The sequence below is a fragment of the Simochromis diagramma genome, unplaced genomic scaffold, assembly GCF_900408965.1.
Source record: "Simochromis diagramma unplaced genomic scaffold, fSimDia1.1 OVJJ01000602.1, whole genome shotgun sequence".
NCBI lineage: Eukaryota > Metazoa > Chordata > Actinopteri > Cichliformes > Cichlidae > Simochromis > Simochromis diagramma.
Window position 1 is genome coordinate 15,129,734 of NW_024387040.1, and position 22,317 is coordinate 15,152,050.

Consider the following 22,317-nt stretch of genomic DNA (forward strand, 5'->3'; position numbering starts at 1 on the left):
TGTCTTTGTTTAGAAGCAGAGCGACACAGATGGATCCAGTTCTCAACCCTGTCATCACCGTGGTGGTGGGAAAGACTTTCATTGTGACCTCTGTGGAAAAACTTTCAGTCGGCAAGCCACCCTAAAAACACATCAACGTAGACACACTGGAGACAAACTGCAATACTGCAAAGAATGTGGGAGAAGCTTCACCACATCACGTGACTTAAAACGACATGAACTGATTCACAGTGGGGTTAAAAAGCACCTCTGTGATCAGTGTGGGTCATCCTTCACCACTGCATGGGAGCTTAAATCACACAAACAAGTCCACACAGGAGAGAAACCATACAAGTGCAGATACTGTGACAAAAGCTTCTCACAGTCAAATGGTCGTAACTCTCATGAACGTACACACATGGAAGGAAACTACAGCTGTGATCAGTGTGGCAGAGCTTTTACTCAAAGTAGCAGCTTACAGAAGCATCTAGTTACCCACTCTGGAATTAAGGCATACAGCTGTGACGAGTGTGGGATGGAGTTTACTGTGAAGGGTTCACTAAAACAGCATCAGGTCATCCACACTGGAGAGAGACCGTTCAGCTGTGACTTGTGTGGAAAGTCTTTTTCCTGGAAGGGTTCCCTAAAACAACACCAACTCATTCACAGTGGAGTTAAAGCGTACAACTGTGATCAGTGTGGCAGAGCTTTTACTCACAGTGGTAGCTTACAGAGTCATCTAGTTACCCACTCTGGAATTAAGGCATACAGCTGTGACATCTGTGGAAAAACTTTCAGCCAGAGAGGGTACCGAAATACACACCTACGCATTCACACCAGACATGATGTGTACTGCTGTGAAGAGTGTGGCAAAGAGTTTATCACTCACACACTGTTAAAACAACACATGTTTACCCACACTGAGGAGAGACCTTATAAATGTGACCTGTGTGAGAAGTCTTTTAAAGCTCCACGTCACCTGAGAAAACACCAACAGGTCCACACCAGAAAGAGACTCAACAAGTGCAGTTACTGTGAGGTATGTATTTATATTGTTATCTTGTCATTTTAGCCTGACTGTTTGGAACAACTCTGCTCATTAAACTGTGTTAGCATGTTAGCAATTCTACTACATGGAAAAGCAGCTCTGAGTGATTATTCAGATTCTCATGTTAGTTATGATTTTAGTATTACTGTAGTATTATGGTGGTAGTATTGTAGTTATTGCAGCCCAGTAAACTGAGTGTGTTAACTGAAACAGTCAAATGTAATTGGACGTCTGCAGAGATGCTCTTTATTTCAGGCGACGTTCAGGATAAAAATGTTGAAGGACTGACTTACACTGTCTTTGTGTCTTTGTTTAGAAGCAGAGCGACACAGATGGATCCAGTTCTCAACCCTGTCATCACTGTGGTGGTGGGAAAGACTTTCGTTGTGACCTCTGTGGAAAAACTTTCAGCCATGAAAGGAGCTTAGAAACACATCAACATAGACACACTGGAGACAAACTGAAATACTGCAAAGAATGTGGGAGAAGCTTCACCACACCAAGTGAGTTAAAAAAACATGAACTGATTCACAGTGGGGTTAAAAAGCACCTCTGTGATCAGTGTGGGTCATCCTTCACCACTGCAAGTAAGCTTAAAACACACAAACAAGTCCACACAGGAGAGAAACCATACAAGTGCAGACACTGTGACAAAAGCTTCTCAGATTCAGGTAATCGTAACAATCATGAACGTACACACATGGAAGGAAACTACAGCTGTGACTCCGAACACAAACGATCCCACGTTACTAATAAACTGTTTCACTGTTACCAATGTGCCCAAACATTCACCTCATTGTCTGCTCTGTGCAAACATCAGCGTGATCACTCAGGACTGAAATCACTCCCATCACTGGATCACAGTGAATCTGAAGAGACAGAAAGATCCTCTGGTTTCAGTGTCAGACTCAAAAAGCTTGAGATCAGGCTCCACAGAGTTCAGATAGAATCATTTAAACTTGTGTTGAACTGAACTGGTTGCTGGGCTGAACTTCTACATAATACAGATTTACATGGGATCTTATTTTCTGTTGTTTTACTGAGTCAGTTTTGTCCTTTTTTCTCTGTCCTGGTTTTGCTCGTCTGTAAATAATTGAAACTCAGTCAAATAGTTCATTGTTCTCCAGCAAAACGTTTTGGAAACTCATGTTTAACCTTTAAAACTCTGACATGTTTTAGCACACAAGGCTTCATCGGGGAGTTCACTCATGATTGGACCATGAGAATAAAGGTTTTTAGTTCTTTCAAAGAGAGTCTTGGAGGTGTTTGATGTTTCTGGGTTTTGTTCTACATATAGGAAGAAACTATTTTTCTTGCTTTGTGTAGTGTGGAAGTTTTTAATATTTCTTTCATCTGTGATGTTCTTGAATGTGTTCGCATGAAGATGGTACAAATAAACTGTCCTTTTAGCTTTAGCTCCTAATTTATTCATTATTTATGGATGTAGCACAGCAGCAGTGTCTTGATTAACAAATGGAGGGCTCGGGATCTCATGGTGTCATCTCTCTAATTTGCCCACTGCGTAAATCTCACTCATGGCCAAGAAATTGAAATAAATCTTGTTTCCCTGCTGGATAGTGATCCACTGTAACTCTGCTCCTCCTTCCTGTTTAGGATTTCTGTGGCTGAAGTAAAATTGCCTCCATCCATCACTTATCCCAGCTAACCCAAAGTAAAAGAAAGTTTTGCTCATCTTAAAAAAGCATTACAATAATGGGCATTACCAATGCAAACTGAATAATACAGAAGATGAAAGAATAGACTTTGATCAGTTAATAAAGCTCATGATCTTGATTCATTGTGGCTGCTACACAGATACTTCTGGGTCACTTCTCTCAGTTAGGAACCTTCCTCACCAAAACTGACTGTTGGACCACACCCCTGGTTTCATGAGAAATTGTTTCAGCCATGATTTCTCTTCCTGTATTTCAGAGTAAAGACTGAAGTGACAAATGGAAACATGTTTAAAAAACGCAATGTGAGAGAGACGTTGAGGTCCTTAGAAGTTACCCTGGGTTTTTCTGTCACCCTGCTCGATGTTACACACCTTGTCATTGGACTGATTTCTACTGCTGGACTACTCCTGGGGAGAGTAACAATACTCTTACTAATTAGCTCCCTTTCACACCTTTGGGGATATTTATTTTTGTGCTTGCAGCGCTGTGAGCCAGAACAGCGAGAGAAAAATCTGCAACAGCGACGAGCCGAATGCTTAAGTGAATCCCAGCAGCTGCACGTGTGCTACGCTGATTTAGAGGATATCTTTGCTCTTCATAATTCATAACTTCATAATTACACAGGGTGTAATTATGAAGTTATTGAGCTGCACATACTTTACGACCTGCTTAAGTTCGAGGTCACAGCGTCTGTAGAGCAGCTGGAACATAATGAAGTCTACAAGGTTAAAGTTTTATCTTCACTTGTTGTTCTTTCTGCTGCTTGGTTTGATGGATCTGAGAGCTTTTGTTTTTATTACTGTTATTATAATTATCATTAATATTTTACTCTTTAAAAGCTTTAAAATAGTGTTTGTGTTTGAAAAGTTGATTTAAGAATTGAACAGAAACATCTGTCATAAAAATCGCCCAAAGGCACGGAGACAAACTCAAAGGATGCAACCTGTAACTTTCTCTTCCTTCATGTCAGCACCATCATCGATTATTTATAGTAAATGCATATAGCAACAGTAACACTTTAGCTTGGATTTCATGATTTCTGTAACTGGAAAATATTTTGTTTAAAGACATAAGTGACTGCGTAGTTGCAACATTAAAGTGAAATATTTAATAGTCTAATAACAGATTATGTGTTGAAGCTGTCGTTTCAGGAGGAGAGAAGCTGCAGAGAGGCGTGTAAGACTGCAACTCTGCTTCCTGGTCCCAGCTCTGGATAGTCATATTTTAGGGGGTTTAATAAATGTGTCCATATTTCTAGAAATGAGAGCTGCTCCATCCAAAGTGGGATGGATGCCGTCTCTCCTAACAAGACCAGGTTTCCTCCAGAAGGTTTGCCAATTATCTATGAAGCCCACATCGTTTCTTGGACACCACTCAGCCAGCCAGCAACTTAAGGAGAACATGTGGCTAAGCATGTCACTCCTGGGGCCCGTTCTTCGTACCTCGCTAAGTAGGCTAGCTGGATTTGATTGTTGACGATTTCGCGTGATCTTGGATCGTTCGGTTCCCCAAAGCTCATCCGGGACTTGCTGTCATAGCAACAGAGCCGTAAGCGTAAACCTGCTCGGGAGCAGGTTTACTTTATGTAAACAGGATTAGATCGCGGCCACGCAGGTATGTCCGCTTCATTTATACGAAAGCAACAGCGATATTCCACCACTGTTTCACCATAAATAAATATTATCAATGTAACTAAAGACAATGCAGCACCTGATCCATTTATTGATTTCACACAGATACATACAGGTCATTTCCTAAATAAGGGAAATGTACTATTAACATACTATTACATGTATGTGATTATTACAAATGTAATTCATATTTCAGAGTAGCAATTGCAAATTACTTCGTGTAATCAAGATGAGAGACCACGGCTATAAAAGCGAAGGTGGATTTGGGAAGCCTGTCGCAGCCATGTCCTGTCCGTATACGCGAGCAACCCATTGCGGAAGGTGCAAGATTGATAAGGAGAGTTTTCAGAATTCAGCGTATGTTGCGGGATAGACAGGATCCTTTAGCTCAGCGCGACAGTGTGCTCCTAGAGAGATATCGATTTTCCCGTGAGGGTATTATTTACTTAACCAACTTGTTGACGAGGGGGTGCAGGACCACCACCTGTCTTTTTTTTGCTCTGCCCTTTTCTTGGTTGCTGTTATAAACAAACAGATTATTTCAGGGTCTCTTTCCAAGAAACGAAAAGCAATATAAGTGATAAATATTACCATTCTGTAGAATATTCTTATATTTCACTTTTACCTGTTCCCATGTTCTAGTGGGTCCTGTTGTGGCTCTAATGTGAAAGAGGATATAATATAATATAATGTAATATAATATTGGATAATATAGTGTAATATAATAAATCTACCCTACCGCCTACTGGTGTTGGCCAGAGGGGCCGATGGCGCGATATGGCAGCCTGGCTTCTGTCAGTCTGCCCCAGGGCAGCTGTGGCTACACCTGTAGCTGCCTCCACCAGTGTGTGAATGTGAGAGTGACTGAATAGTGGCATTGTAAAGCGCTTTGGGTCCCTTGAAAAGCGCTATATCAATCCACTCCATTATTATTGTTATTATTAAATTACTTACGAGTTTAATTTGTCAGCAACTTTCTGCCAGCCCTCTCTCCTTGCTTTTGCAGCCTTTGCAGTGTTCTCTTGCGTTCTGATTAAACTCTGAAACTCCTGAAATCCCTCAATCAAGAGTTCTTGCTCTGCTGCCGAAAAATACCGAGCCGAGCGTGCTCCGTCGACATTTTCGCCGACCAATCAGAGGGTTGCCGATCAATGTTTCCACTATCGATGCGTAGCCCCTTTTACGACACCCAGTGATGTCACATTACTGCGTCCAGCTGTACTAATCGTCAACAGCAGGTGTGTTCGGGGAACCGGATTAGCGAGCTCACGGTTAGCGCGATGGTTTGGTCTTGGATGTGTCATTTGATCTTGGATGTAGTAAGCGACGTACGAAGAATGGGCCCCTGGTCTGTATCCCAATTCAGGGTCTGCAGCCTTAAAGGCCGCATTTTAAGGCCGATTACGTCACAGCAACGCGACGAAGGCTGTTCCAATTCAAAGGCTGCTCGAAATGCGGCCCTCAAATGTGTCCTTCAGTTCCCTGAATTTTAAAGATGTGTCGGTGTAGACTTCGTGGCCCAACACATCCCAGATTGCATAGCGCAGCGGTGGATGTGGATAATTTTGCCGAAAAAAACGGTGGAAGCTGAGCAGCCAAAGAGTAAACGTTTAAAAGTAAGTACTGTTATGATGTCTCAACAGGACCTGGAAAAACTAGTCCATGCATTCATCTTTAGTAGGCTTGATTACTGTAACAGCATCTTTACAGGTCTACCTAAAAAATCAGTCGGACAACTGCAGCTCATTCAGAACTCTGCTGCTCGAGTCCTCACTAAGACCAAAAAAGTGGACCACATCAGTCCAGCTCTGAGGTCTTTACACTGGCTGCCTGTCCGTCAGAGGATAGACTTTGAAGTTCTGATGCTGGTCTATAAAGCTCTGAATGGTTTAGGACCAAAATACTAGTGATGGTGATATAAAGCCTCGTGATGAACTGAAGCTTTCCATCCAGCTGGTCGACTCATGGTTCGAAGCATTGTGATGATTCATTTGCTCTACTTCGCCATCAAGTGGACGATTCAAGTGAAACAAGCTCTGTGATTATAATGATGTGACATGTAAACCGCTAAACTGAATAAATAAATTGTTTTCATGATTATTTATCCCGAATATTGTCTCAGTATGTCTGATACAAAAGAGAAAGTGGAACCTATCAGGACAGAGTTTTGGTATGATTGTGTAACTGTTAGAGCTGGGTATCGTCACTGATTTCTAGAATCGATTCGATCCGATCTGGGTAAATTTTTCCTCAGACAGTCAGAAATGTTATAATTCAGATCACGGATCAGTACATTTCCATAATTTTATAGCTATAAAAAGAAAGATGAGATTTGCGAGACTTTATCAAAGGTGTAAGCATCACAGCAGATGCCTTTGTATCAAAGTAGCTGAGGCTAAAACAGAAAAACGATTTTATAAAAATATTCTGCAGTAGATCAAAAACGAAAGAAAACCATTAATCAACATATGAACATTACCTGATGCTGCTGAAGTGAAGCAGAGAAAAGTTACAGAGGTTTAGAGACACGGCTAAGCGTTTTGCATTTTGCATAATTTTAAAAAGTTTACATTTGTTCAGTAGCCTACTGAACAGCAGAAATCAGGTTTTCTTTTCGGAAGTAAGTAAAAGGGAAAAAAACAGCGACCGACAGCGCTGTAAACAACGGTAGACTTGTGCATAACAAGCAAGCGAATAATGCAGAAAACTGATTTTTAGACGGGAAACTGTTCTTGGAGTACAGAGAGAGACCACGAGCTGTGCATGAAGTGTGATTTTATCGTGGTGGAAGCAAAATAGCAAAAATCAGAGGGAATTCATGGCTATGTTTATGTGAAGCGTAGTTTGGATCTTCTTTTGCTGCTGGTTCAGTCAATATTGTTTGGAGAGGTAAAACCTACAGCTTCAGAATCAGCACAAAAAGGGCGTAAAACACAAGGCCCGCCGACAGATCACCGGATGACACCACAGTGGTTGGACTCATCTCAAGGGGGGATGAGTCGGACTACAGAGATGAGGTCAACAGACTGACTGAGTGGTGTTCAGTTAACAACCTCCAACTGAACACCACGAAAACTAAAGAACTTATCTTGGACTTCAGGAAGGGCAGAGCAGACCCGGCCCCACTTTACATTCACGGGAGCTGTGTGGAGAGGGTACACTCCATGAGGTTTCTGGGCGTGCAGATATCTGATGACCTCTCCTGGACTGCAAATACTACAGCGGTGGTTAAAAAGGCCCAGCAGCGTCTCCACTTTCTGAGAGTGCTCAGGAGGAACAACCTGGAGGAGAGGCTGCTGGTGACATTTTACAGAGCCACCATAGAGAGCATCCTAACGTACGGCATAACAACATGGTATGCAGGGTGCTCAGCTGCAGACAGGAAAGTACTGCAGAGGGTCATCAACACAGCCCAGAAGATCACTGGCTGCTCTCTGCAGCCTGGAGGTCACTGCAAACTCTCGGTACCTCAGCAGAGCTGGCAATATCATCAAGGACCACTCTCACCCCAGCAACCAACTGTTTGAACTATTACCGTCAGGCCGACGGTACAGGTCACATAAAACAAGGACAAACAGATTCAGGGATAGCTTCTTTCCCAGAGCTATCACCGTAGTAAATAAGCACAAAAACAATTGAACCTATTCCATACCGTCACTGTCATTATATTATGCTGCTATTCATACTGTCATTATATTAATGCTGCTATCCTGTATATATTGTACATACTATTGTTTGAGTACTTATGATTGTTTTTTTTGTACTTTTTATATTTTACATTTATATTTATTATTGAAACTTGCACCAAGGGAGTGGCACTCCAATTTCGTTGTACTCTGTACAATGACAATAAAGGCTATTCTATTCTATTCTAACCAGCGAGCTGTCGGATTTCGGCCCTAACCGTGTCCGTGCCGTCGGGTGAGAAAGGCCACATCTCACTGATTCTGATGTGTCGGCGGGTCCGCGCTTTGTGTTTACGTCTTTGTGCATAATAGCCTACGTGTATCTGCTGTCATTTACTGTTTTAGCTGTTTGGTGGTTGTTGAAATTTAGTGAGGTTTAACCTGAGATTCTGGCGTTTGGGGCAAAAGAAATTTATATTAAAAATCGATTCAGGATTTTAATGAATCAATATCACTAGAATTGAATCGAATCGATTTTAATCGATAATCAAAACCCACCCCTAGTAACTGTGTAATCATGCTTATGTATATCTGGATAATGACACAAACTGTGTGGCGCTCCACTTTTTAATAAACTAAAAGACATTATAGGATCTGTAGTGTTGTTTATTTATATTATGGTACTTATCAGTTGTGATATTTATTACTGTGTGCATACTTTATTAGAAGAGAAAAAAAATCTCTTCCTTGCTGGTTCCATCGAAGAAGAAATGCTCAAGTGACTGTGTAGCACGTAGGTAATCCAATTCCACAACACAGCGTGATGAGGGAATCAGCTGTGTTTTGCTGCCCATTTTATTTCGAATCTGGCGCGAACCGGCGAGCCAGTTCCTGAATCAGTCACGTGGTACGGACTGCCCACGAGGCCTCGAACGTCACTGCATACATATTCAAAGCGAGCCTCGATACGCGCTTCACAAAAATTCCCCCGAGATTACTCGACACGCTTCGAAGCTTCGACACATCACTACCTCTCACATCTAAAGGTAAGTGTCAAGGTAACTTTGAACTGAGTTCAGTCAATCTTGAGTTTATCGAAGTTTTCTGAATGACGCTTTCTGTTGCTCTCTGTGAGAGAAGACCGTTAAAGGCGAGGCTCTCCAGAGTGTAGCAAAACAGGAAACCACAGCTGGGTGTGTGTAATGCTGGGCTTACACTGTGCGATTTTTGGCCCATTTTGAGCCGATTTTTGAGTCGTGCGACCGTTTTGGCGATCGGCCCGATTTTGGCCTTCATCGTGCGTCGTGCATCGCGTAGTATACGTGGGGTAATGCTGGGCAGACACTGCGATTTTTTTCAGTCGCGCGATTCAGCTCCTACTCAAACTGTACGTTGACTCGCAGGGGTTAGAAGTTCATAGGTCACGGTGCAGAGTCTCACACTATACGGCCCGATGCTCTGATGCGACCTGAGTGCTCACACTGTGCGTCCATAAAATGAAGGTTATAACAGAAATTCTGTCGCTCGCTCTCCCTCTCTGTCTTTCACTCACACAGACACACCACCACCATCAAGTTTGCTAAATTGCTAATGAAAAACATTGATCAGGCAGCTGTGATTGAGCAGCAGTGTAGATCCAACTATTTTCACGGTTGTTGTGGTCGTGATAATTTTGTGAGGCCACACCGAAAAGGCTCGAATGAGCTTTCCAAAGTTCTACAAGTTGTGCTCCCATGGCTTGTGTCCAGATCACACACATGTGCTACGCCGTCTTTTTCACTGACATTTGTGTTTGCGCGTGCGCAGTGTGACAAACTGCGGTGACACCCTGGTCAGTTCTTCTTTCATTGACTGAAGGGTACCAACAATTTTGTCCACGTCTACGGCGCTACTCCCTCGGACCGAGAAACTCCTCTCTCTCGGGCCTGGGTGACGGTATTGCTCTTGAGCTCATGTAGAGCACACTGTCCTTGCTAGAGACAGATGAAGGCGGATTCCTCTTCACTCAAGTCTTCCTCCGACAGCTGGCTTCACCAATTCACTGTTGCTGGCTGCAAAGGGTTACTACTCACTTGCAGGAGCGGCCGCAACCACCGGCAATAAGGAAATGCTGCTCTTTATAGAGGACTCATGCTCAGGGAGACGTTTTCTAGTCCACCCTCTCTCCCACAAGAGCCCCGGGAACGCTTGTGTCATCTTTGCATACCTCCACAATTACATATTGTTTAGTCTTTAAATTTTTTTTTTAGATTTTCCGTTTACCACCAGAGAGAGACTAAGTACTACTAGTGGTATGTGTACCACTATTCTAAACCATGCTGTGAAACTCCTGGGGACCACCCCTTAAGGGTGAGGTTAAAAGTATCTGCTCTGGGAGAAACATAGGAATGTAGAAGAGGTGAAGGGAGTGTGTGTTTTTAAAAAACAAACCGAACCGTGAATTTTGTGTATCGTTTCACCCCTAGTTGGCAGTAAAAGTGCTACAATGGAAAAACATTTTAAGGAAATGTAAAAAAAAAAAAAATGTATTCCAGGATAAAACTCAGCTGTCTTTGTCTTATCGGTGCAAATAGAGATTGACAGACCACGTGATTTTCGTGCATTGCATGCCGGGAACTCGTGGCAAAATATTCAAGTATCGCATCAACTGCAAGCATTTGCAGCACCGCAAAACGTTCATTCTCCGGTTCCAATACCTTCTTGCTTGTTATTTGTCCCCCAACAAAGTTATGTACAAAACGAAGGAGAACAATGCCGGTCCGTACAAAGACAGACTTGATGAAAAGTCAAAGAAAAGATACGAGGAAAAAAGCAAAGGAGTGAAAGGGTCAGACCCTTACGAGCACACAGAGTGGACAAAATATGTTAGCGTGCTGCCCAACTTTCACCACACTCATATTTATAATTATACGGTTCTTGGAGTGAGTGCATACACTCATGAAGTTTAGTAACTTCAGGTCACTGCAACAAGCCCAGGTACAGTTTACTGACAGATGGGTACAGGACCTTGAAATGCACCGTGTAGAATGAAAGACCATCATACATATCACAAGTTTACCAGTCTCACAAATCGTCTTCATAAATACACATTTGTTAACAGTTTATTAACAGGATTTAAGCTCAACAGTAATTAATTAGTAGTGGAAATAATTTCTGGTACGCATCACAGAAATGTAGCAGTGACAATAATATTCTATGCAGTAATCGTACTGGGCAATTAGCAGTGTTGTGTAAGTTACTTTAAAATAGTAACTTAGTTACATTACTAGTTACTTCTCTCAAAAGTAACTCAGTTACTTCAAGTTACTCGTTACTTTCAAAGTAACGAGTTACTAGGCAAAGTAACTTTGGTTTTACTCAGAATTCTCTTGTTAATGTGTTGCTTCCATAACTTTGCCAGTCTTCTAGCTTGCTTACTTGTCACAAGTGCACTGTGCCACCTACCAATAGAAAGGAAAAGATAATGTGCATATTTCCACGAGAGAAATCCCACGCCTGGACCGTCATTGACTGCTGCCATGATTCTAGCCTACGTCACAGCGTCATGTGCGCCTTTTACATCCAACACAAAAACTGCAGTCGTGGTGCTTTCGATTGTACTCAGAACTCGGAAATTCTGCCTTCTGAATAGGAAGATGTTGGTAACACCAGACTGCAGATGAGCTGCATACAGGGCTGGACTGGGACAGAAAATTGGCCCGGGCATTTTGACTAGAGACCGGCCTGCCATTATAGGAAAAATCATAAAGCCTTTGAATGAAAACAAACGCTGTTGTGACAGTGATGTTCACTGTTTAGATGGTATATATGCATCAATCTATCAATCGTTTGTTGTAAGATTCAGATAATTATTTTTTAAAAGCTAGACATTTTAAATGAGAATAAGATAGAAAAGTATTTCTTTGTGCCCCCCTCTCCCTGTTAATGCCCTACCTGGCCCCCCTGGCAACACTTTGCTAGATCTGCACCTGCACAGTTACCAGCTGTCAGCTACCTAAAAAAGGATCCTGGTGTTATTCGTCTCTCAGAAACAGTTCATAACTTCCCTTCAACTCATTCATGTCACCTAAAGGGTAAACCTGTTTCTCCATCACCTGTTCAGCTCTGATGATTCAGTAAGGACATCTCCTGGTTTCATCCTCATGTTTCCCTCTCACCAGATATACAAACCGACATCATGACCAGCAGCTTTTTTGCAGCTGTGGCTCCAGCAAACATCAGCTGATACTAGAAAGTAATATTACATAAATTCTAACAACGTGCTGCTGTTGTTTAGCGCGACATCCGCTGGTTTCCTCTTTCGGCGCAAAGTGGGCGATAAACAAACAAGAGAGCCAATCAGCTGATCATTGATCAGTTTTCATGATTGAAGTAGAAACGGTAGAGGGAGGTGCAGAGAATGAGAGAAGAAGAGGCAGCTGTGCAGCAAAGACACAGAATAACTCCAGCTTTGTGTCTTTTTCATTGTAGCTGAATTACGGGACAAACTGTTCCTTTTCACCTCAATAAGAAACGCGTAATATTTTCTCTGAATACCAGACGGGACGGTTGGCAACTCTAATAACTTATGAACAAAATAAAGTTCAACATCATTAACTTCATAGCACCCACCCAGCTGTATAGAAACTCCGTCATGCTAGCTAGCACGCAGTACGGAAAAAGTCAGAATAACGAAAATAAACTCCACCTAACCTTGGTTTATATCTGACCCAGATAGACTGCAGGTCATAACGTCTTACCTGAAGTTCAGTTCACACTTGGACCGGCGGCCGCCTCGGGTCTCTTTTCCTTCTGCGTCCCCTTTCTCCAGCCCGAGAACGTGTTGCTTTCCATCATCCACCTGCTGGCCTCCACCACTTGCTAATGTTACTGAATCTGTGGAACCTCCGCGATAGCCACCACACGAAGTAACGAGTAACGACCCTATCTAAATCCCAGTAACGACTAACGCGTTCCTGATTTTGGCATAATAACTAGTTACCGTGCTCGTTACCACAATAATAACGTAGTTACTGTAACGCGTTACTTAATAACGCGTTAGTCCCAACACTGGCAATTAGTGATACAAAAAAAACTGTTTTATCCTGTGAATAAAAGTATATTTTTCTGTCAATGTACCATGGTAATAACAGAAGCGAAACGCAATGTTGTGTCAGGACAATTCACTATTTATGCACAATAAACACAGGAGCACAACAATTTCTGTTCAGCGCCAGACTTGCTTGTAACTCATATCACCAATTATGTTATGAAAAATTACATATTAACTACTACAAAACACTGACCTTTGTGGAAATGCTTGGAGCAGACTAACATGTGAGCTGGAGTGTTCTGGGATGTTATACTGTATTTGGTCTTTGAATGGCTGCAATCCAGGCCATCCGTCGCCTGTTTGTTACTTCGGAAACATGGCTCGAACAATTTCTCTTCAACAACGTAATCCGATAACAACCGATCTCTTTACCCGTCGGCTTCCCGTGGCTGTCATGTGACCGGCTATTGCAGTTAATAATACAACAGCTTCTTGCCATTTTTTGTGTTTCTTTTTATCGCTGTGTGATTGATTTCAATTGAAAGCCTGCGTGCATTAGTACCTCTTGCCACGAGTTCCCACAATCCTTTGCGGTTTCACCCCTGAATGACGTCACATTTTCAATCTCTATTGTTGTGTTGGCCTACTGGGCATTTGATTCTAATAACAGGCCTCAGTCTCTCCTGCTACTGGTCTGCCATACTGCTAAATTTGGTATCCGTGCTCAAACCTTTTGTGTCTGTTTGCCCACCTCGGGAAGCAAAACTTCGTTGTTTTTTGTTGTCAGATGAACATATGAGACACTTTGACTCTTCAGTGCATTGTGGAGCCTAACAAAGATCTGTTTTGTGTCCCAGCTGATCAGCAGGAGGAGAAGAGTCTGACGGAGCAGCAGAGGAACATTTTCAGCTCCTTGGACTCAGCTCAGCCACTACAGAGAAAACAATGAGCTCAACACAGAAGGTGACAGACAGAGCAGGGCAATATGACCAAAAATATTTATCACGATATACATTTGAAAATTTGCGATAATGATATAACTGACGATATAATTGAGGCAAGACAAAATACTTTACAACTCCACAACTTTATTAAAAACCCCATCAATGTATTTTCACTTAAACAAGCAGCTGTTTTTTATGTGTATTAAAGATATATAAATTTTTAACAGTGCAAATGAAAATTGCTTGCTGACAGTTTAACCAAAAGGCATTTCCAGTGGAAATTGGCCGACATATCCTGAGCATAACTATTAAACCCCATAACAATGTATTTTCACTTAAACAAGCAGCTGTTTTTTATGTGTATTAAAGATATATAAATTTTTAACAGTGCAAATGAAAATTGCTTGCTGACAGTTTAACCAAAAGGCATTTCCAGTGGAAATTGGCCGACATATCCTGAGCATAACTATGTATAATATCCACAAGACTTAAAAAGAGGTTATAGAGTCGTGGCCAACTCCACAACTTTATTAGTGCAAAAAAAACCCATCAATGTATTTTCACTTAAACAAGCAGCTGTTTTTTATGTGCACTAAAGTTATATAAAAATTTAACAGTGCAAATGCCTTGGAGCAAATGTCGGCCAATTTCCTCTGGAAAATCCTTTTGGTTAAACTGTCAGCAAGCAATTTCCATTTGCACTGTTAAAAATTTATATATCTTTAATACACATAAAAACAGCTGCTTGTTTAAGTGAAATTACATTGATGGGATTTTTAATAAAGTTGTGGAGTTGTAAAGTATTTTGTCTCGCCTCAATTATATCGTCAGTTATATTGTTATCACAAATTTTCAAATGTATATCGTGATAAATATTTTTGGCCATATCGCCCTGCTCTACTTTCATGTGTTACTGTTTAGGCTTAAATGTGTTTGATGTTTGGTGCCTTTTCCTTAATGTAAAAAAAACCCTCAGGTTACAATCAGACATTTTTCTTCACTGAACCAAGCTGGTCATTTTACCAGCTCAGCTCTAATTCATATGACAGATGACATATGGTATAAACATCTAGATGATGGGAAAGTGGTATTCTTGGACATGATTGTTGGGCTTCATTTCTGTACTGAACAGTCATTTTAAGTTTAGCTGGTAAATAACAATTAGCTGATGTTGTTCATGAGACTAAAGTCATCTCACTTTGGTAACGTAACTATAATATGGCCAATATTATAGTTATTATGTTAATCACTTCACCCAAAGACAAGTATCTTTGACAGTGTATATATAGATGTAACATATATAAGAGACAAATATTGTTCCTTTAATTTGTTGGCATTACTAAATTTGGCTCAATGCTTACATATATGTGTAAAAAGCAAATGTACGAGCTGTGATAACTGTTGCTGATAAAATGAAGAGTAGACTGATATATGAAATATTCCTTTATTGGGTGAGAAAATCAGACCATGTCATAACTGCTTTAAGTCACACAGAATAGATATCAGAGCCTTAAACAGGCTGACTTCTGCTAAATGGATCAAACTGGGCAGAAAGTATACAAACACATAACATCCTTATAGAATATGATGCAACACTATAGATCAACTTACCTCAGAATATATAAAGCATATAAACAATTACAGCAATATGATGCAACAAACACAGCAGTGCTACTAATCCAAAATACTCAAAGCTTCATAGAACTGAAACAAACATTTATTTTTAGCTCCATTCTGCTGCTGATACATACTTTAGGTTTCTGAATATTAAACTTGTTTCTGCCTTTCATAGTGTGTAACTTGAAGGCCCTGAGTACTTTCTCCCACACTGAAAACACTGGAATGATACAATTATTTGAACATTACCTAATAAGACTGATTCAGAACAGACAATTAGTTATTTTAAACTAGAGCTGGGTGATAGAACGATAACGATATGTATCGCGATATAACTTTTTCTCGATAGAAAAATTAAACTATCGCGATAGACCTCGCTGCTCTTGTCCTCTTAAAAAAAGGAAAAAAAGAAGAAAAAAAAGAACAGCCAATCCAAATTAAGTAGCGCAGAGCCGAACCAATCACAGCCGCAGCGTCACGTCACGTGACTTGTTACGTACAGCACAAGTGCCAAGCCGCACATGTGTATTTGTTTGGGAAGCAGCCAGCCACCGTACCGCCCGGGTAATGGAGGAAATGAGTTTGCCGACTAGAGAAAAAACAACCGAGAGCGTGACCGAAGATTACCGAAGAGAAAACAGATGATGGTTCCAATGCCGGAGAGATTGTCGAACGGAAGAGCCATAGAAGTTCCGTAGTGTGAAGGTATTTCGGCTATTTCAAGTCTGACAAAAACAGAGTAGCGTTCACTGTAAATTGTACTGAAAGCAAGTCTGGAAATACAATAAACCAGTGCATGCTCAGTCTCTGACTGGAAGCGCTAATTCGTCATTCGGCTTTTGTCAGACTAAAGTAACTGTTAAAACTGTTTGAAAAGCTAAGCTATACAACAAGGAGAGATTGAGAATTTCCTTTTAGTTCTCAGTTTATTTGATATTGACAAAAGTTAGTCAATTTTGTCTGTTCTTCTGTAAAACAAACTAAGATTTATTTTTTAGAATTAATATTTTGTTTCTAAGTGGAATTGACAATTTAGTAGTCTGTTTCGTTTGTTCTATTTTGAAACTTAAACTCTTTAGCGGCTGCCTTTTGTGTAGTTTGCAATATTTGCCTTTATTTATCTGAAAAAGTCTCATGTTCCTTAAGTACATCTACCCTGTTGAACTTATTATGGGAAATAAATATTTAAATAAAAACAAGCTGCTGATTATTTCACATTTTACTTGTGAGCAACGGCACATTTAAATCTTACAAATATAGTTATTTGGCTTATATCGTGATAGATATCGTTATCGCCTGAAATGACAAAAACATATCGTGATATGAAAAAATCATTTTGAGCAGCCTTTGAATTGGGACAGCCTCGCTGTTACCGTGACGTAATCGGCCTTATAATGCGGCCTTTAAGGCTGCAGACCCTGATTTGGGATACAGCCTATGTCAGGCTGATTGGGTTAGAATGGCAGACCTGACATGTTAAAAGGAGGGTGGTGCTTGAAATCATTGTTCTTCCATTGTTAACCATGGTGACCTGTAAAGAAACGCGTGCAGCCATCATTGCATTGCATAAAAATGGCTTCACAGGCAAGAATATTGTGGCTACTAAGATTGCATCTAAATCAACAATTTATTGGATCATCAAGAACTTCAAGGAAAGAGGTTCAATTCTTGATAAGAAGGCTTCAGCACACCCAAGAAAGTCCAGCAAGCACCAGGATCGTCTCCTAAAGAGGGCTCAGCTGCAGGATCGGAGTGCAGAGCGTGCTCAGGAATGGCAGCAGGCAGGTGTGAGCGCATCTGCACGCACAGTGAGGCGAAGACTTTTGGAAGACGGCCTGGTGTCAAGAGGGGCAGCAAGAAGCCCCTTCTCTCTCCCCAAAAAAACATCAGGGGCAGATTGATCTTCCACAGAAAGTATGGTGAATGGACTGCTGAGGACTGGGGCAAAGTCATATTCTCCACTGAAGCCTCTTTTCGATTGTTTAGGGCATCTGGAAAAAGTCTTGTCTGGAGAAGAAAAGGTGAGCGCTACCATCAGTCATGTGTCATGCCAACAGCAAAGCATCCTGAGACCATTCATGTGTGGGGTTGCTTCTCATCCAAGGGAGTGGGCTCACTCACAACTTTGCCCAAAAACACAGCCATGAATAAAGACTGGTACCAAAACAGCCTCCAACAGCAACTTCTTCCAACAACAGTTTGGTAAACAACAATTCCTACATAAGACACACAGGAATATAAGGGGCACCATCGATTTTCAGAAAAATGAAAGGATTGATTTTAAGTGTGCCGTATTTTCCAAAAAACACGGTAATAACGACGGCCTGCTAGCATGCTCTACCACAAATAGTGCTTTGTTGTGTATCTGACGGACGAAAGCTAAACCAGTTCCACACCACTGAAGTTGCAGCATTTTTACAAACCAATTCTGGTTCATCTGTTTCATTCAACGATCCGCTTTCACCCTTCTCATTCTCCGTCGCCGCCATGCTTTTTCCTCCATGTGTGTGTGAAAACAAAGGCACTGCGCATGCGCGTTTTACCCATATTCTATTGTAATATTTCATTTTCTCATCGTTGCCCAACATTATACCGGTATTGCTGTGAACGGTATGATATAGCCCAGCCCTACATGAAAGGCACCCTGATCGTACACTAATCACACATTAAAATGATCAAAAGAGGCAAAACTGTGTGCCAGAGTCTCGGGTCAGCGTTTGTTTTCATGTCACAGCACCAGAACGATTGCAGGCGCTCATAAGTAGTTACCATAAATCACCACCTTTCATGGTCTCAGCACATCGACGCTGTTATTAAGAAAATGGGACAAGGCATAGCTATGGCTATGAAATGCTCTTTGTGTATCACTTCTTCAGTTATGAAAGATGTCATTAATGCACTAGTAATGTCTCATCTGGAGTATTGTTCAATCATTTGGTCAGCAGCTAATAAGACAGATCTTAACAGACTTCAGTTAGTCCAGAATAAGGCGTCCAGATTAGTGTTAAGATGTTCATACTATACTAATATCGATAAAATGCATAATCAACTTTCTTGGCTTCCTGTACAGGCTAAAATATTCTATGGCTTACTTGTATTTATAAAGAAAGCAATTCTGTTAAACACACCACATTTATTTCTGCTCAGCTGCAGTATCCAGATGAAATACATAATCATATTACACAGTTTTCAACAAACTGCAAATTTAGTAAATGCTCGAGTTAAAAGTAACTTTTTGTAAAACTGTTATATTTAGAGCAACTTTTAAGTGGAATAAATTGCCTTAAAAATTAGAGAATTATTCAAACTATTCAAAACTTCAATGAACATTTAAAAGCCGATTTATAGAACTTTTAGTTGTTGTAAATATTGTAAGAGATTATTTGTTTTTGGAATTTGTGCAATGTGTCTCAATGTTATTGATATTATTATTATTGATTGCTTATATTTTATCAATTGTGAAACCTCACTGTGGATGTAAGAGCCAAATTATGTGGATATTTTTTATTTTTTTTAATAAATTTTATTTTCAGTCACAGCAGAATATTAACAACAAAACATTGAACATACAGTAGTTTGCTGTTCAGTATTTACAATACCCCAAAAGATAACAGAAATAGAGAAGGAAAACAAACAAACAAACCAAAGAAACCCCTACAAAACAACAAAAAACAAACAAACAACAACAAACAAATATAAAAATAAAATGTATAAGGGACATTCAGTGTACAGTTAACTATGATAGTGGTATAGAGATATGGCATCCGGTCATGATAAGGTGGTCATTTTAAATGTTTCCATGTACATCAGGAATGGCTGCCATGCCTTAAGAAATTTGGTGGTTGAACCTGCCAGTGTATATCTCATCTTTTCTAAATGTAAAAACCTCATGAGCTCTGCAAGCCACTGTTCATGTGTGGGAGGAGCTTCCTGCTTCCATTTTAAAAGTATAAGGCGCCTTGCGATAAGTGAAGCAAAGGCAATAGAATTCGAATAGTGTTTTGGCAAAGTGATGTCTTGAGGTATCACCCCAAAGATAGCTGTTAGAGCAGAAGGATCATATTTAACGTTATACATCTCTGACAGAGTGTTAAATATAGACACCCAATAGTTATGAAGATTGGGGCATGTCCAAAAGGTATGAAGGAGCGAACCTGTTTCTGCTTTACATCTGTTACACAGAGGGTCAGCTTTTGGATAGAACTTTGCTAACTTTTCCTTGGAGATATGTAATCGGTGTAGGACCTTGAATTGCAGGAGCCCATGCCTGGCACATATCGAAGAAGAGTGTACCCTCCGGAGAAAAGATTGCCAGAGTTCATCTGTTATAGTCATCCCAAGGTCTTTCTCCCACTGTGCTTTAAGGATGAAGCGAGAAGGAGATTGAAGATCTGATATATAGCATAGATTTCTTTAATCGCCCCTCTCTTATGAACGTTTATATTGATAATTTTATCCAAAGAAGTTTCCTCAGGTAGTTCCGGAAATGAAGGAAATCGACTCTTTACAAAGTGACGAATTTGTAGATAACGGAAAAAATGTTGCTGAGGAACATTAAACTGCTTCAGGAGCTGCGTGAATGAGGCAAAAATCCCATCTACAAAAAGGTCTTTGATATTTCTAAGGCCATTACTTTCCCATATTTTAAAGGCAGAATCCATCATGGAGGGTGGGAACATATGATTAGAGCAGATAGGTGCTTTAATTGACATTAAGTGTAACCCCAACCTTTTCCTACATTGCACCCAGATTCTGAGCGAGTCATACAACAAAGGGTTACGTTTATAGGTGTAGAGTTCTAATGGGAGAGCTGAACTCAACAAAGCTGATAGGCAAATTTTGCCACGACTGGATGACTCAATTTGGAGCCAAGCTGGAGTCTCTGTAGTAACATTACTCATCCAGTACAGCATATTACGAATATTTGCTGCCCAATTATAAGACTGAAAGTTTGGCAAGGCTAATCCACCCATTGGCCTAGTCCTCTGCATGAAATCTTTACGAATTCGTGGACTTTTGCCATTCCAAATAAATGCAGAGATATGCTTATTCAGTGTTATAAAATACTTATTGGGTAAGTAGCATGGGATACATTGAAATAAATAAAGGAACTTGGGTAGTATGTTCATTTTGATAGAATTGATGCGACCAATTAATGACAGTGGTAAATTGCTCCATCTCTGAAGATCTGTCTCAGTATTCTTAAGCAGCGGGACAAAGTTTCTTTCATATAGACCTTTGTATGAGTGGGTAACCTTAACCCCCAGATAGGTCACATACCTTGATTTAACGTTAAATTGAAAATCTGAAAACGAAATCTTCCTGGCTATAGAGTTGACACAGAGAAGTTCACTTTTATGCAGGTTCAACTTGTAACCTGAAATATTACCAAAACATTCAAAAATGGCAAGAGCACGGGGAAGAGAGCATAAAGGCTCTGACATATACAGCAGTAGGTCGTCAACATATAAGGATATTTTGTGCTCCTGGTCACCTCTGAAGATGCCCTTAATGCAACTGTCAGCTCGCAGTTTAATCGCCAGTGGTTCAATTGATAATGCAAAAAGAAGAGGGGATAAGGGACAACCTTGTCTTGTACCACGGAGAAGTGGGAAATAAGAAGAGAATAACGAATTTGTTCTAACACGTGCCATAGGTGAGGAGTAAAGTAACTGAATCCATGAAATGAAATTAGGGCTAAATCCAAATTTATGTAGAGTACAAAACAGATAATCCCACTCCACCCGGTCAAATGCCTTCTCAGCATCGAGTAATAAGGCAATTTCAGGGGTTGTAGTTGACTTTGTGTGTAATATGTTTAAAAACCTGCAATTATGTGGATATTTTGAATCCACTTAATTGTATAATATTTTATGTGATTGTATTTGTATTGTATCTCTGTCACTGCAGGACCAACATGGAGCGAGAAGTCAGCGCTCTCAGGAGGCCGACAAACCTCAACCAAGAAAGAGAGAGAAAACATACACCTGTGACGAGTGTGGGAAGGATTTTGCTAGGAAGAATGAACTAAAACGTCATCAGGTCATCCACAGTGGAGTTAAAGCATACAGCTGTGATCAGTGTGGCAGAGCTTTTACTCGCAGTAGCAGCTTACAGAGGCATCTACTTACCCACTCTGGAATTAAGGCATACAGCTGTGACGAGTGTGGGAAGGATTTTACTGGGAAGGATGACCTAAAACATCATCAGGTCATCCACACTGGAGAGAGACCGTTCAGCTGTGACTTGTGTGGAAAGTCTTTTTCCTGGAAGGATTCCCTAAAACAACACCAACTCATCCACAGTGGAGTTAAAGCGTACATCTGTGATCAGTGTGGCAGAGCTTTTACTCACAGTAGCAACTTACAGAGGCATCTAGTTACCCACTCTGGAATTAAGGCATACAGCTGTGACATCTGTGGAAAAACTTTCAGCCAGAGAGGGCACCGAAATATACACCTACGCATTCACACGAGACATGTTGTGTACTGCTGTGAACAGTGTGGCAAAGAATTTATAACAGACACACAGTTAAAACAACACATGTTTACCCACACCGAGGAGAGACCTTATAAATGTGACCTGTGTGAGAAGACTTTTAAAGCTCCACGTCACCTGAGAGAACACCAACAGATCCACACCAGAAAGAGACTCTACAAGCGCAGTTACTGTGAGGTATGTATTTATATTGTTATCTTGTCATTTTAGCCTGACTGTTTGGAACAACTCTGCTCATTAAACTGTGTTAGCATGTTAGCAATTCT

At 40.7% G+C, this 22,317-nt stretch overlaps 1 protein-coding gene and 1 long non-coding RNA gene across 2 annotated transcripts in view; both read left to right on the forward strand.

The window, feature by feature from the left end:
* The window catches only part of LOC120741548 (zinc finger protein 345-like), a 42,063-nt gene that overhangs the window by 18,373 nt on the left and 1,373 nt on the right, over positions 1–22,317 (forward strand). Inside the window, exons 4-5 of the mRNA XM_040044527.1 lie at positions 14–976; positions 22,187–22,228. Of these exons, the coding sequence (XP_039900461.1) occupies positions 14–976; positions 22,187–22,228 (1,005 nt within the window). The remainder of the gene's footprint in view (positions 1–13; positions 977–22,186; positions 22,229–22,317) is intronic.
* On the forward strand, positions 8,653–21,723 carry LOC120741285. Its single transcript, XR_005697586.1, has 2 exons — positions 8,653–9,006; positions 21,464–21,723. It is a non-coding gene; the product is annotated as an uncharacterized LOC120741285 (long non-coding RNA).